Source organism: Chiloscyllium punctatum, chromosome 5 (assembly GCF_047496795.1).
Source record: "Chiloscyllium punctatum isolate Juve2018m chromosome 5, sChiPun1.3, whole genome shotgun sequence".
Lineage (NCBI taxonomy): Eukaryota > Metazoa > Chordata > Chondrichthyes > Orectolobiformes > Hemiscylliidae > Chiloscyllium > Chiloscyllium punctatum.
In genome coordinates, this window is record NC_092743.1 from 87947879 (window position 1) to 87965222 (window position 17344).

General features: G+C 38.3%; 1 protein-coding gene across 5 annotated transcripts in view; it reads right to left on the reverse strand.

The window, feature by feature from the left end:
- Positions 1-17344, reverse strand: part of rnf19a (ring finger protein 19A, RBR E3 ubiquitin protein ligase) — a 67923-nt gene that overhangs the window by 26297 nt on the left and 24282 nt on the right. For all 5 annotated transcript variants that reach the window (XM_072570703.1, XM_072570704.1, XM_072570699.1 and 2 more), the window contains exon 2: positions 1761-2494. In XM_072570703.1, the coding sequence (XP_072426804.1) occupies positions 1761-2344 (584 nt within the window). In that variant the 5' untranslated portion in view covers positions 2345-2494. The remainder of the gene's footprint in view (positions 1-1760; positions 2495-17344) is intronic.

Consider the following 17344-nt stretch of genomic DNA (forward strand, 5'->3'; position numbering starts at 1 on the left):
AGTTTCTAAAACATTAGAGTCAACTTTAAAATTAGAGAGAGTAAATCCTTCCATGATGTAAGCCCCTCTCAATCTCCCTTGCAGCCTTAAAATATCCGTAAATCTCTGCAACTCTCCAATGGGAATGGAGGGGTATCAGGTGACAGTAACCAAATTCCATAGCCTTTCAAACAATGCTTGAACTGTTTCCTGGGTTAGCTAGCACAGGTGCAGCTGGCATCCAGAAATGATGATTTCTGGAGTCGCTTTACACTCACATGCATGAAGGGAAAGAATCTCCTAACTCAACAATACAAATCTGACAATTTCCTTCTACCTCTAACACAAAACATTTCACACCTTTCATCTGCCTAAATAACAGCTTTGCCACATCCTTCCAAACTATTCTGACGGTGAGTGTAGATTCCAATTCAAGTCTCACAATGCCCAAAACACAGATTTCCAAAAGGAGTTTCTGAAAAGCAATCAGTAGTGAAAACCATGACTTTGTTTTCTTCCACCTGAAGTGGAAGAGGCAATAGCTAGCCAGGAGGCCAAGGATTAACTAATTTATGGACTAAACTGGCTGAAGTGACCTTCTACCTATGGCTAAAGTTAGTATTGCTGGCTTTTAAATTACACAAACTATTCTAAGTAGCATGTCATGTTAATTCCCTAGAGTTTAAGGATACTATAAATGGCCTTCATAACAAGAGGAATTGAGTATAGGAGCAAAGAGGTCTGTCTGCAGCTGTACAGGGCCCTGGTGAGACCACACCTGGAGTATTGTGTGTAGTTTTGGTCTCCAAATTTTAGGAAGGACATTCTGGCTATTGAGGGACTGCAGCATAAATTCATGAGGTCAATTCCCGGAATGGTTGGATTATCATATGTTGAAAGATTGGAGTGACTGGGCTTGTATACACTTGAGTTTAGAAGGGTGAGAGGGGATCTGATTGAGATGTATATGAATATTAAAGGATTAGACACTCTGAAGGCAAGAAGCAGGTTTCTGCTGATAGGTGAGTCCAGAACCAGAGGACAGAGGACACAGTTTAAAAATATGGGGTAGGCCATTTAGAACACAATTGAGAAGAAACTTCTTTACCCAGAGAGTCTGCCCCAGAAGGCAGTGGAGGCCAAGTCTCTGGATACTTTCAAGAAAGGGATGGATAGAGCTCTTAACGTGGAATCAAGGGTTATGGGGATAAGGCTAGAACAGGATACTGATTGTGGATGATCAGCCATGATCATAATGAATGATGGTGCCAGTTCGAAGGGCCGAATGTCCTATGCCTGCACCTATTGTCTATATGAACCTACATTCAAAATTTTGGAAAATATTCAAAACTGAATCGTGAACTGGTGCACTAACTTAGTTTAAAATAAAACTTGTTTCAAGTGCATAGTAGAGTCAGAAAGTTGCCATACGAAAAGCAACATTCTAAATCAGGGACATCCAAGCATCAAAACTTGTTAACTGTGGTGTTAAACAGCCTTAGACCTCATTACACAAGTTCTCCCCTCTATTGTGAAAAATTAAATATTTTCATTAGGTCAGTCTAATGTAATTGTAGCATTAGAAGGGCATAAATATCTATGACAACAGTTGTTAACATACGTTACTACCTAACTACAGAACAGTGCTTTGCTCAGTTCACAGAATGCATTTAATAACTCAAAGCAGCAATATTTCGAACACTGAACAAGTAACCACATATTGCCTCTTTTGCCTCTTCACTTCCATGTGAACCATTTCATCGAATATGGTCTTTCCTTACCCACAATCTGGAGCAGGGCACCATCTGCAGTCTGGATCTGCTACCAGCCACCGGCGTAACATAAACTCCTCATACTTCTCCATAAGTACATCATCGTTTAAAATTGACTGGATATCATGTGGGTTGAATCTCTCGGTACACTCTGGGCAGCTGATATTAACCCGACTTTCAGAGATCTCTATCCTCAAGTACTGCCGTAAGCAGTCTGCACATGACCTGTGGAGGCAAGTCATTATATCTGGGAATTTGTCCTTAGAGAGACGCAAAAGGCACAGGGGGCATTCAAGAAAGTCTCCATCTTGTTTGTCAGTAGATGCGGTCCCATTTTCAGAAGGACCGCAGGTTGACACTGAGTTTTTATCATTACATAGTTCTGAATGAATGCTTTCAATACTTGCAATCCCATCAACTCCGCCATTTGAATCCCTAGACTTTCGCTTCGATTCTTTTTTTCTTCGAAACAGAGACCCAAGTGAAAGGCGACGTTTCTTTGGCGCCTTTTTAACAGAAGGTAAACTAACAGAAGATGCAGAGGACTGGAGATCGCGTTCTGATCCCATTTGCTGATTGTGATGCAAACTCATTTCTCTTGCACCCCTCTCTCAAGAGGTTCCAGTCTTGGAAATGTGCTGCAGAATGTTGATATTCCAAGTGCTAATCCATGTTCTATAAATTTTCATTCGTCAAATGGGTGATCACAAAACAAGTTACCAGAAAACAAAATCCAGGAATTTCTGGAAAAGAAAACAGGAAACAGTCAAATCATTCAATTGTACCCACTTGTGAATGATACATAATTTGTGTATAACTTCTGGCACTGTTGGCCATTTAAAAAAAAATCAAAATAAAATTTCAGAAATATTCATGAAAATTAATATATATATATATATATATATATAGATATGAAGATGTCCAAATACCAGCTCAAAAAGATTAGAAAATGACCAGATAACAAAAAAATGAAAGAGAGCCACTTCTTAAAAATCATGACAAATTCTGCGCAGGAAGCTATGAGACATTATATAAGCTTTAGGGAGGAGAGGGAGTCACAGATTATTTATGAAGAATCATAACATACAAAAACATTTCTGATGTAAAAGTATGCCAACTACAGAAATGAGTAGAAAGAGACACTTCATGTTGGGTATCTCCAACTTGCCAAGCACAAATCTCAACTGTGTCATGGGAAAGTATCAATATTCTCAATATTCCAAGTGTAATCTGACAAATGCCTTGGATAGTTTTTAAATACCTCCCTATTTTTAAATACTCCATTCCCTTTGGAAACAAATATAATAAGTAACATACCAAGTCACAATTGCTTGTAAATCCTCTGGCTTTAAAATCTGACTTCATCATTATGGAATGACGAACTTCTCTATTATTTTAGAAAATTAAAAATCCACAGAATTTTAAAATCGACCTCTACATTAATCACAAACGCTCCCTGTAAATCTTTTTTAAAAAGTATATTTGAGAATTCTTCTAGACTCTACCATTTCCCCAAACAGTGCCAGAATTAATGTTGGGAAAGATAATCTCCACACAAGATCTCGTCCTACAGGAAAGTTGAGGCCAGTGGTGAATGTTCGCACTTTACCACTCACTAAGTACAAAATACAGACCGATAATTTGATTGAGACTCAACCAGTTATGATTAAACAAAATAGTTGTAAGAATTATTAATGGTGGATCTCCAGCATCTGCAGTCCTCACTTTCTCCTAGAATTATTAACAAGTCAAACATATTAACCACTAACAAAAGTATTCACATTTGGTGTAGAAAAATGCAGTCTGCAATTTCAACCAATTTTTGCAATCACTGATGGTCATATTTGATCACGTCAGGTTTGCAAAGCATCTTAATAAGTTTGAAAGTGATCATCCCCAAAACCAGATCCCAAATATCCAAAAGCCTGAAATTCTAATAGTCTGAATGTTAATATGCTCAATTTCTTAGTATTAAATACAAAGATTTTTTTTTTACTTTGCTAGATTTTTAGTTGTACATGCTGACAAAAAAAAAAGCAAGAACCAGTGCAATATTATCAAATAATTAATTCAGTGATAAACTAAGTATCTGAGAAATAATTTGGACAGTTCTTCTTGATGTGTACAATAATAACCACAAAAACAGCAAACAGACATAGATAAGCATGGTCATTTGATGATTATACATTCAGATGCTTCTGCTCTTCTCATTTTTTCCAATTCAAATCTGTCCTGCCTGAGCTGTAAACAGAACTTTACATAGCTCCGGTCCCATTATGTCTTTGACTCTCACCACACTAAATCATGACCACCCGATTTTCATTCTTGGCTGCTACTAGCAACAACATTGTAAATATTTTTCTCTTCTCGTTTATTCTCCCATCGTTTTCAAAACTGCCATCATACTCAAAGATAACATCTCTGATTCTGCAAACTCTCAGACATTTCCAACCTAAATCCTAGGAGCAGCTCATCATTTCCTAAATCTGAGTCCAAAGTTCTCCAAACAGTCATCTACCCTTGAACATTAGAATGCAGGTTCATAGTTCCTTGAAAGTGGAATCACAGACAGGGTAGCAAAGACTATGTTTGGTACGCTTGCCTTTACTGGTCAGTGCACTGGAGTTGGGAGGTCATGATATGGCTGCACAGAATATTGGTTAGGTCACTGTTGGAATAATGCATTCGATTCTGGTCTTCCTGTTAACGAAAAAAGAGGTTGTTGAACTTAAAAGAAATAATAAAAGACTTACAAGAACGTTGCCAAGGTTGGTGAGTTTCAGCTACAGGGTGACACTGAATGGCCGGGACTATTTTCCCTGAAGGGTCAGAGGTTGAAGGATGACCTCAGGTTTATAAAATCATGAAGGACGTGGATAGAGAGAATAGTCAAGATCTTTCCCCAGGATTGGGAGTCCAAAAGTAGAGGGCATAGGTTTAAGGTGCATGGGGAATGATTTAAAAGGGACTTAAGGGGCAACTTTTTCAAGCAGGTGGTGTGTGCCAGATGAAGTGGTGGCACAATTACCACATTTAAAAAGGCATCTGGATGGGTTCATGAATAGGAAGGGTTTAGAAGGATATGGGCCAAATGGGACTAGATTAATTTAGGATATCTGGACAGCACGGATAAGTTGGATCGAAGGGTCTGTTTCATGTTGTACAATTCTAAGATTCAGCACTGAAACAGATCTCACGGGAGGAGATAGCCTAGTAATATTAACTTTGTCTATTAATCCAAAGATCCAGATAACATTCTGGGGACACTCATTCGAATCCCACTACAGATAGTGGAATTTGAATTCAATAAACATCTGGAATTAAGAAGCTAATAATGACCATGAATCCAATGTTGATAGTCAGAAAAACCCATCTGGTTCACTGATGTCCTTTAGGGAATGAAATCTGTCATCTTTACCTGGTCTGGCCTACATGTGACTCCAGACCCACAGCAATGTGGGTGACTCATAACTACCTTCTGGGCAATTGGGGAAGAGCAATAAATGCTACCCTAATCCCATGAGCAAACTATTTTTCTTAAATCAAACAACGAACAATGTCTTCCCTTCTATGTTAGGCTGCAAAATGTGACAAGACAAAGTGTAATATTTTCCTCTGACCCTCCTCTGTTGTCCAGCTTGTTGGGACAGCCTTTGATTTGTTCTATACTCACCTGTCCAACTATAGCAAATTAAAAACAATATCAAGGAAAGGAAAAGCCATAGGCAAGAATGAAGGCAATTTCATGATTATTTCATGATTTCATTATGTCACAAAAGATCCTGTGGGTTCTGTTTCACCCTGTTATTCCTTGTAATAAGGATCCTTTCTCCTTAATACTTTTAAAACTGAAAAATATGAATAACCCATGTCAACTACTGATTTTAAAATTGGGAAGGGATCAAAGTACATCTGGGGTGTGGAACTGAAGAAGTCATTAAGAGAACAAATGAAAATAAAAAACAAATAGAAAGTGCAGTACATGAAGTGTCATATATTGATAACTATGTTCTATGTCACTTAGACAACTTTGGCTTTCTTTAAACATTTTGAAGTACGTAAATGCACATGTTGGAGATTTATCATGCTCTTTACTTGTACTTGAAGGTAGATTTACAAGGATGTGATTCATTAGTGCAAGATTGCACAATGCATAACAGTAGATTAGATTCATTTCAAAATTACTCCAGCTTAAATACCAGTAAAGCATATTAAGACACACCCTTGCAGTTATTAAAGTGTCATTAAGTTAGCAGGTATGAAGTTAGCATCACCACACAAAGAGCTGAATAGTCACTGCCTTCAGAGAGTTAACCAAATTGTGTTCTTCTGAATGTGTGTGCAAAAGCTCAGTAAAGTTCATCACGTTAAAAGCAAATCAGAGATAATTCAACGGCTTCTAACAGACCAGTATCAATAAATTGACTCTTAACACCCTCTAATTAATAAATGCTGGTCCAGTTAGTGACACCACATCCCATGAATGATAAAAATAGAAGATTATTGTATTACTAGGCACAAGACAAAAATCCTTAAGTCCTGTTTCAATTAACAGTTGTTACTCTGATACTTATATGGATTGGCATAATAATAAATGGATTAAACTGCATCACCCTCATGCTAGTTAACTATAACCCAAGTTCCCTTCTCATCTTGGACCATATGAGGAGCATTCAGAGTTTTAAGGAATCTAGAGTACCTATGTGTGTAACAGTTCACCCACAGTTGCTCTGAACATTTAAACTGCATCAAATCAGGACTACTCTGCTGGAGTCACATGTACATGAATCAGGATAGAAAATCAACTCTCAGATTATATTACCTATGTAAAATCCATTACAAAACCACAAATCATTTGATTTAGGAGTACATAGACAGTTGGCTGGCACCTAACTTAATTTTACATTTTCATTCACAACATTGTGCTTAAAACACTAAAATGTTCAAAATAATTCATAAGTACAGGTAGCTCTCCTATAATGCCATAGTTGCATTCCAACAAAACCTCGCAGACCAGCAAAAAACACCACTCACGATCGCTCAACAATCACCCAAAAATCAAACACAAAGTATAGTACAGCCTGAATGAAGGTATAAATTACATTTATCAATGAAACAAAATTAAGTTTAACACAGTATATTTAAAAAATATTGTTAATGCAGGGACAGAGGGTCATGATGGTGCATAAGACAAACTCCCTCATTCCTGTTAAGCCAGCTATATAACATTCTCTCCTGACATTCAAAATACTTAAAATATCTAGCTTCTCTTCCAGTGTTATAGACTTGCATTCCCCACTTGCAATTTTATCACCAGGATGCTTCTTGCTAACATTCTTGTCACTATGCCCCTCCATTTTTCAAAAAAAAGGGATAATCTAAGATTAGTGTACCTTTCACAGGAAGCTGCTCAATGTATCTCTCATAGAAAGCTGACATGGGCAAACCTGCAGAACGGCACAAAGACCGATGCTGACATCAGCACATGCGCAGAACGGCATGAACATTGGCACATGCAGAATGCAGCATGCAAATGATCACCGCTGGAGTGACGCTATTGCCAACAGAGGTAAGTGCTCTCGAAACGCTCATTCCTCAGTGATGTTATAAACAAACCGCGATGCCAGAACATGCAATATCCAAGAAATACCTTCACATGCTTCCCTTTATCTTCTCTTGCCATTCAAATCAGATCATTACTGATCAATACCTCAAACTGTACTCACCTGCATTTCACCCTAAATTAACCTTGGTACCAGGGAGCGGGTCTGATTAAAACTGTATAACTGAAGCACCACTCCTTTCAACTTCCTCAAAATAAAGGCAAACATTCCAGGAGCCCTGTCAATTATCTTTCAAATCCATGATTTGAATATATGTTTATCTAAATGTCTTGCTCCTCTATAGTTCCTAATTCAAGGATATATTCCAATTTGTTTTCCAAATCCTAAATTGATGATCAAACACTTCTCTCATATCACAATTTTGCTCATTTAAGTAATTTATCCCTTGCAGTTTACAGCACCCAAGTGCCACCTACAAACATCGAGAGTCAGCCTCCACTAATGTATGTAATAAAGTCTCAGTACAGATCACAGAGAGGACATCACATGCCAGATCCTGCAAATTGGAGAGAAATTCCTTTATCTTGGCACTCTGCTTCCCAACCAAGGCCAATTCACATCATAAAGCAAGCTTCATTAGCTGCATTTTTCTTTAATTTATGTGAATTTGAGACATTACTATAAGACAAACATTTGTGCACCCTTACTGTACTTGTGAAGGCAGTAGTTCTTATGGTGTTGATACATTTACAATGCTGTTCGACAAGGAGCATCAAGATGTTGACCCAGCATCTATAACAATTCTTCCAAGTCTGGATGGTGTGGAGTTTGGAAGGCAACTTGCAGGTGGTGGTGGTGTGCTTATGGCTGCCCTTGTCCTCATTTGGAAGGTCCTGTCAAAGAAACCTTGGCAAGTGCTGCACTGCATTTTTTAAGTATTTCACATCTCAGCCATGCAGAGTTAGTGACGGAAGGCGTGAAGGTTTAATCTGTATGCTGGGTGCAGATCAAGAGAATTGCTTTGCCCTGGATAGTGCCAAGCTTCTTGACTGTTGTAATAGCCACATTTGTCCAGTCAAATGGAGAATATTTTCTCACTCTTGACCTGACTTCCTAAAGGCACAAAGCACAAGAGACAAGTCACCACAAAATACCAAGCCTCTGACCTGCATTTGTTACATTATTTATGTAGCAGGACTTAAGCCTTTATTTGACAGTCACTTGTAGTATTTTATCAAGTGAATTCTGTAAGTTCATATAGTCCGATTCTTTCCAAACCTCATGATGCAATCTCCAAAACAATCCACTTAGGTTAATCAGACAGAGCCTACTATTCACAAGCCTATGCGGATTCATTTATCAGCTGATACTTGTCCAAATGCTTAGCCACAGTCTCTGACGATTCCAGTAAGTCCTCCAACTGAAACTATAAGGAGTTTGTAGTAACTTTTTTCGCCTCCAGCCTGCCTCAAAAAACAGAACGATATATGGAGGCTTCAATCCAATTGGTATATAATCTCAAACCTAAAGAATTCCATAAAAGTTTGCAGGCTGCTTTGTCATGGAAGAAGTCAAATTTCTTCAATGTTTTTATAACTGCACTCATGGGAAGTATTTCATGACATTCCTGACTTGTACCTTGTAGACAGTGAACAGGCTTGGGAGAGTTAGATGTTGAATTACTTGCTGCAAGAGTCTTAGCCTCTGATGCTGTAGCAACATGCTTATATGTCTAGTCCAATTCAGTTTCTTGTTAATGGTAACTCCCCAGGGATGCTGATCGTGCAGGATCCAATGATGGCAACGCCATTCAATGTCAAGGGGCAACAGCTAAGATTCTATCTTGTTTGAGATGGTCATTAAATGGCATTCATGTAGTACAAATGTTACTTGCCACATGCCAGCTCAAACCTTAATATTGTCCAGGTCTTGATGCATTTGAAAATGGATTGCTCCAGTATTTGAGGGAACGGTATTGAATATTGTGCAGTGAATACCCCCACATCTGATCTTCTGATGGAAGGAAGTGATGAAGTGAAGATGGTTCAGCCAAGGCTATTGCCCTGAGGAACTCTTGCAGAGATATCCAAGGACTGAGAGACTGCCTTCTAACAACTGCAATCATCTTCCTTTGTGCCTCGACTCTGACCAGTGGAGCGTTTTCCCTGACTTCCATTGACTCCAGTTTTGCTAAGGATGCTTGATGCCACACTGTTAAATATAGCCTTGATAAATAAAGGGAGTCACATTCACCTCATTTCTGGAATTTAGCTCCTTTGTCTATGTATGAACCAAGGCTGTAATGAGGTCAGAAGTCAAATGGCCAAGGCAGAATCTAAATTGATCATTAAGCAGGTTATTGCCAAGCAAGTGCTGATTGACAAAAGCTGTCACCAGCAGTACTATCATTTTAGTGATGATTGAGAATGGACGGATAAATGCGGATTAGATTTCTCCTGCTTTTTGTTATACAGGCCATACCCAGACAATTTTCCACACTGTCACATGCCAATTTTGTAGCTGTGGTGGAACTGCTTGGCTAAAGGACCAATAACTTCTGAGGGACAAGTCTTTAGTACTATTGCCAGAATATAGTCAGAGCAAATAGCCTTTGCAGTAACAATTGCCTCCAACAATTTCTTATTGCGTGGACTGAATCAAACTGGCATGTGAGATGTGGGGACTTATGAGATGATGGGGACTTGTAGAAGAGGCTGAAATGGATCATCCACTCAGCACTTCTGACTGGAGTTTACTGCAAATGCTTCAGATTCAACTTTTGAACTTTTGTGCCACCTCGTAAAGAAAGCAGCAAATGGTCAATTTAGTCACAATCTCCAAGAATGTAACCACAGATAAATGTTAAAACCTTTTTGAAACAAGCATAACATTTCTCTACTTATTGCGAAATAATTCTCATAAATAAAATAAAGTGGCATAGTACATTCATCACATTATCCCCCAAGTACATCACAACCAATAATGATTTACATTTATCTTTAATTTAGAGAAACCTCAAACCTCTTCACCAAAACTGAACTAAATGAACATTACTTTTCAAATGCAGTCTTTGGTACTTTCTAGGGGACCAGAAGAGTTTCCTCACAGCAAGGATTACCAATTAATCTAGGCTGGTAGCGTTGACAGAAACAGAATATTGGCTCGAATGCAAGAATTCCCTGCTCTGCGAAACCAAAACCCTGTCTGCAGTTTTTTTAGTTTAACACTTCATACTATTCAATGTTGACAAGTTTGGATATGTCTCACATCACAGAATGAAAATTGAACCCAACTAAGGCAAAAATGATATCTCTGAACCATGCAGAGCCATTTTGTATAATCAAAAAATGCAACATGATGATGTAGACATATAGACTGCCAGAACCTAACTAGAGATAAATATTTCCCTGTTCAATAGTGCTAATTTTAAAATGTAAATTGTAGATCTCACCATCAAAAATGGGGTAGGGAAACTTGTTATGTAAATTCATAGATCAAATACCTTTAGATATACTTAAATGCAGTAATTCAATCTCATGAGGTCAGAGAACCTACTTTGGTGTCACAGCCTCATGTAACCCCTGATTAGATTACCACCTTGTAATTCACTTAAAAGGGAATAGTCTTCCTCTTAAACACAGATTTATCTGCAGTCAAAGAAGGAACAAACTCAAATTTTCTCACTTAAAGAATTTAAATTTGCAACTGCAAGGATTCTAAAGTATAATTCAGTTACAAAACATTTATTAACACAAATCCCACAGTACACTATAGAAACTGCACGAATATTTATATTTTCAGAATTTTCTACTTTATTTCAGTATTTGCAGTTTTTTTTGCAGCAAAAAATTGAAAAGATAAATATTTACATGGTTTTAAAAAATCCACTTTTAGTTATATTGTCCTAAAGAAACAAACATAATCAAACCTAGATATATGGAAATTTTTAATTATACCTGGTCTCACTTTACAATTCAAGAGAAAGAGGAACATGCTGTATTGTTTAGCATTGCACACACTATTATATAAAAAAGAGTACAAAATTATTTGACTATTTATTCGATAATCATTTCCTGAAAGTATCACAGTGAATTAAGTCAATTGAAACAATGCACGCAATTACTCTGGATCTGGTCAAACTTAAGTTAACAATTGATAATATTAAGATCACAAATTGGCTTACAGATCTATACAAAAGACATGGCTAAAAATGAATTCACAGACACATGTTATCTATTGAATGCAAGCTACGCAACAGTGCTCAAACTCTCAGTCTGGATTAAAGCTTGAAATACAGTGGAAAAAAAACATGCAGGTCGAATTTTCTGCAGAACCACTGTGTCATTACTGGCTTTAAGCATTTTGTTTACGCAGTGCTAAATTTAATATAATGCTGAATATATTAACTATGCTACTGAACTGTGTAACATTGAACAAACTAATCTCTACTTCTTTATTTATCTCGTCTTCGTTATATAACTCTACTTGCAAAAGCGAACTAACAGCACAGCCATGTGGTCAAATGCCAGAGTTTTTCTATTGTAAATTCTTTTTACTTTGTTTCAACATTAGTGTACTGTCATGCATTGTAGACTGTGGTCCACGTAGTTTTTTTATAAAGCCGAGAAACTTATTGCGAAATAATTCTCAACACAAAGACGCAGTATGTCAAACCTATTCAAGGCATTTCAGGTGATTTCCAAATTGAGGCAAACTTTAAAGCTCATTTCTTCCAACAATCAGAACTTACTTAGCATTTTTTTTAAACTGATTGCCAGACACCTTCAGCTGTCTAACCTTACACCAGATTTTTATTGAAAACATAAACCATTTAACATTTCTACCTGTCTTTATGATTCTCCTTAAAACCTACATCTTTGCTTAGACTTCTTGGTTATCTCTTCAAATCTGGTGTCAAACTTCGCTTGATGAAATGTGAAAGTTTCTTTAGGATGTTTATTATGTTAATGTGCTAAAAAAAGTTATTGCCATTATAAAAGTTTGTCTATGATTTGGGAGGAAAACCTTAAAGAAGGCAAAGGATGTTGAGAGGGAGGTGGGTTTTGGATTGAAATCCAAACCATGGCTCTCTACATTTTTCAAAGAAGCACACTTAATCAATACTTACATTTCTCTACACCCCATTAATGCACAGCAACCTGGAAGATCCTATACAGCTGTACACAATTAGGTTCCTCAAAAATCACCTGGGCACATCCCTATCTTAATAAACTGTAAAGGGGCCTCACTTGTAAACAAATCATTCCTATATTCTCAGTCTGCATCTTATTTAAATAGAAGGGGATTGGGAGCAAACAGATTTTAGGGAGAGGAGTAGCAGAGAAAAGGAGGCAGAGTCACAATTGGCAGTGTAAATGGATAAATATTACATTATTTAAATCAGAGTACTGAGCCATTACGAATCATCCTGCAAGGACACCAAAGGGACAGAAAGAGTAAAGAATGATATCTCAGCTGATCTCTTGCCTATCTGCATGCTCATCAACCACAGGGTGCAGAAACTGCCAAAAATAACTCTAATCTGAAACACCAAAAGGGGTTTTTACACTACCATTTACCCACAAATTGAATTCATATTTCAGTCAGACTACAATAAAACTAAATGGCAAACATCTGAGGAGTGAAAAACATTTGCTCTCTTGCAACATCCCTCAAATGTGACATCAAAATGTGACCTCAACTGGTGAGTCAGCATTTCCGAATAGACAATTTCCTTGTTCATTCCACTGAATATTACTGGAAATTAAATTTATCTTTTCCCAGAAGACAGTGCCTTTTTTATAGCTTGAAGTTTTCCACATTGTTCACAATCCTTTATTTAAGACTGAGAATTAACTCATTCACAAGATTTTAGTTATAACTGAGAAAAGGTAACATCACCATAGTCTTATCAAACCAAAGGGCTGCTCTCTCATTAGACAGACGTGACTGGTCGTAGTTTAACTCAATGGGGTCATGAGTGGGGTTCAAAGCATCCCATGGAGTCATGCCAAAGCCCTTCACTGTTACCATGCCAGGGAGGTGTAGAATGCATGTCATCAGGCACTAGCAGCCAAGTCAAGGTGCTAAACAGTCTGACCAAAACCTTTCCAATTCTGGTTGTAACTGGTTCCCCTGAATCTTTGTAACCTCTTTGACTTTGGTTTCCACTGTTTGCTGCTGCTGCTGCTAACTGCTGATTATTGTTTAATTTCGTTTGACCAATGTTCTTGTCAGTCTCAATTTCTCCAGTTGTGTGTCAATTTTGGGGCTGTATATGAATCTGTATATGCTTAGTATTCCAATTGAAAAGTGTGTGCTCGCAAAACAAAATGTTTCAGCCAACCTTCATGCTGATTGAAGAGGTGTTGCCTCTCAATTTAACACTCAAAGGCAACACACCAGGCTGGAGATGCACTTGAGTTCTCAGACAATGTGCACGAGATACTTTAGAGCTGTAATTAGGGCTTTAATAATGCTTTATTTATCTTGAGCTGTTTCTTTTTAATTATGAGCTATACTTCTAATTTACTGAAGAGATTGCTTTACTCAACATTGCATCCAAACAAATTCTTGTAGATTTAGAAAGCAATTCAAAACAGAAGGTGGTCAGTTCTGCTGTACAGCTTTAAGGTGATTGAAGAATTTAGAACGCTATTTGTAGAACTCTAACTTTCCTTACCCCGCATTGGTTATACCACAATTCTGCCCCATTAGTTTGAACGACACAGCTCTTGTTTCTTATAAAACGAGATCGAATGAGACCACAACTGTCACGTTATATCAGAGCCAACTGTAAATTTAAACCTGAAAAACTTAGTTATGGAAACTCAACTTATTACATGGCATGCTTTTTCAAAAAAAAAGAACTTGTCCCATCCCAAGAACATGCCTTTTGATCAGCATGTTGTTAACTGTGGTACAAAGCAAGCTCAGGTAAATTTTCCTTCTGTTCTAATTCCCTAAAGTTTCGTTCAAAACTTTACCATCATTGCAGAATTACAGCCATCGTATGTTTAAATATACAGCAATATAAATGCTACTAGCTTCAAAGATGCCTAAATACAAAGGAGTTGAGTAGACATGTGATAATCTTGAACAGCCTTGAAACCTCCATACTAGAACTACGTGCCCCACGAGGCATGTTAAACAGGTGGAAAAGACTGCAGATGCTGTAGAATCAGAGTTGAAAGGTGTGGCACTGGAAAAAGCACAGCAGATCAGGCAGCATCCGAGGAGCAAGAGTGTCAATGGGTCAAGCATGAGCACTTTATCAGAAATATGGAGGGGGAAAAGGGGCCTGAGAGATAAATAGGGGGTGTGGCTGGGTGAAAGTAGATGGGATGGCAATAGGTGGATGCAGGTAGGTGGTGATTGTGATAGGTCAGTGGTGAGGGTGGAGCAAATAGGTGGGAATGAAGTTGGACAGGTAGGTCAGGTCAAAAGGGTGATGCAGAGTTGGATCTGGGATTGGGGAGTTGGGGGGGTTAGAAACTGGTGAAGTCAATGTTGATGTCATGTGGTTGTAGGGTCCCAAGGCAGAAGATGAGGTGTTCTTCCTCCAGTTGGCAAGGGCTTTGATTTGGCAGTGGAGGAGGCGCTTTGGGAGCTGTACATAGCAGTTGTCCCAGTCAGGTCCAAAAGGCTTATTAAGCGCTAACATTAAGGGGGTGTTTCCTATTACTGACTTCTGGTTACCGGTCACCAGAAATTTAGTTGGTATCACCCTATAAATACTGTGGCTATAAGAACTGGTCAGAGGTAGCAAATTCTGCAGTGAACAACTCACCTACCAACTCAGGTAAAAAACAAAGACTGCAGATGCTGGAAAACAGATTCTAGATTAGAGTGGTGCTGGAAAAGCACAGCAGTTCAGGCAGCATCCAAGCAGCAGGAAAATCGATGTTTCGGGCAAAAGCCCTTCATCAGGAATAGATTTGCCCGAAACGTCGACTTTCCTGCTCCTCAGATGCTGCCTGAACTGCTGTGCTTTTCCAGCACCACTTTAATCTAGAACCTGCCAACTCACCAGATCCTGTCCATTTTCCACTTGCCCTGGATGAGTGCAACTCCAACAATACTCAAGAAACTCAACACCATCTAGGCTGAAGCAGGCTGCTTGATTCACTACGTCAAATATTCACTCATTCCACATGATGCATAGTACCTAGAATGTGTACTATGTGCAAGATGCACTGCAGTAATTCACCAAACCACCCTTGATGTCACTTTCCAAAACCATAATTCCTCAACCAACTAGAAATTCACATGGGAACATCACCTGTCAAGTTTTCTTCCAACACATGCAACATCTTGACTTAGAGTATATTGTCACTCCTTCACCACGATTGGTTCAATATTCTGGAATGCCCTTTCAAACAGCTCAGAGAGTGTTGCTATACCAGACAGACTGCAGGAGTTCAACAAAGTGGTTCCCTGCCATCCTCTTCCGGGCAATTAGGAATAAGCAATAAATAGTGGCCTTACTAGTGATACTCTCACCTTAAGTCTGGATTTTCAAAATTTAAGCATATTAATGTAAACTTCCATCAATATTATTAACATTCTCAAAGTAAGCATGCACTCAAAATGCTGAAATAAGAACTAAAAATTAATCTGTACATTTTTAACATTAAGCCAGTCATATCAATTTGGTCTTAAAAGTTAAATTATAAAATTAATGCAGTCTCAGACAATTGCGAGGGAACATGCTAAAGATTTATTTAGAACATTATGCCTTCCTGGGTGTGTGTTTCTTTTTAAATATTGTGGGAGTTCTTTAAAGTAGTAAAGAAATTTCTTGTTTGGCACAAACAGAATAGAAAGTACAATTGGATCTAATTAGCCACTAAAACATCCATAAGTATTTTGCACACAATTGATCTTCAAGATATCTCAGAATGTTTACCAGAAATGCACAACCCTTGTGAATCCATTCCTTAAAATATTATTTCAACAGAACATTGCAAAGGAATCCTATATAATTCAAAAGGTAGTCAACACTCCTAGCTTGGCTTCATGGGCAATAATCTCAAGACAAACTCAAATCTGGGGCTTAAAATGTTGCGGTAGAAGTATAGATTGAACCAGTCTGATAGACTTTTAAGAGGCCACTGTAACCCCAGCTGAAATGATCTTACATCTGTTCAGATCACAAAATATAGCAGTGGGAAAGTAGGGCCGTTGAGACCAGTGAATTGACAGCTGTAGACAGTATGCAAACTATCCATCGAGTCAGATGACTGCAAATGAAGCCAACAGTGCCATACAGTTGCAAAATCGGGAACTCCCTCATCTTCTGTAATGTATAAAATATCCGCTTGCACTCTATTTTTGTAGAACATCTTTGTAGCTGCCATCAAACCACATGATAATAAAAGTCAAGAACAGTGTCCAAGCTTAGACTTCAAAGTAATACTTTTATATATTAATGCTAATTACTGCTATACATAGTAATCACAGATATACCATAACTTGACTTAATAGCCACAAGATTAGGCTATGTTCAAGTTCATAGCCATGTACTCATGCGTGGCTTCCAGACAGTAGTGTCACTAAGGATAGTGTGTGGGGTGCTGGAAAAGCACAGCAGGTCAGGTAGCATCAGAGGAGCAGAAGAATGACATTTTGGGTAAAAGTCCTTCATCAGGATGCTCTTCACTCCTGATGAAAGGCTTTTGCCCAAAACGTCGATTCTCCTGCTCCTCGGATGCTACCTGACCTGCTGTGCTTTTCCAGCATCACAATCTTGACTCTAATCTACAGTCCTCACTTTCACCTAGTAGTGTCATTCAGTCCAGTCTGGTCTATTGAAAAGTGTAGATGGTCCTAACTCTTGTCCACACTACTTGTACTCAGACATGCAGCTCCACGTTATCACAGGTTGTTCCAGGGTCCTGGATTCTCTTCACATCAATAAGCCTATGCTCCCATCTGCAATTACAGAAACAAGGACACACTACAACAGTACTGACAACAAAACCAGGCTAGCCCATTCTACCTCAGATTCTCAAAACCCATGCCACACTC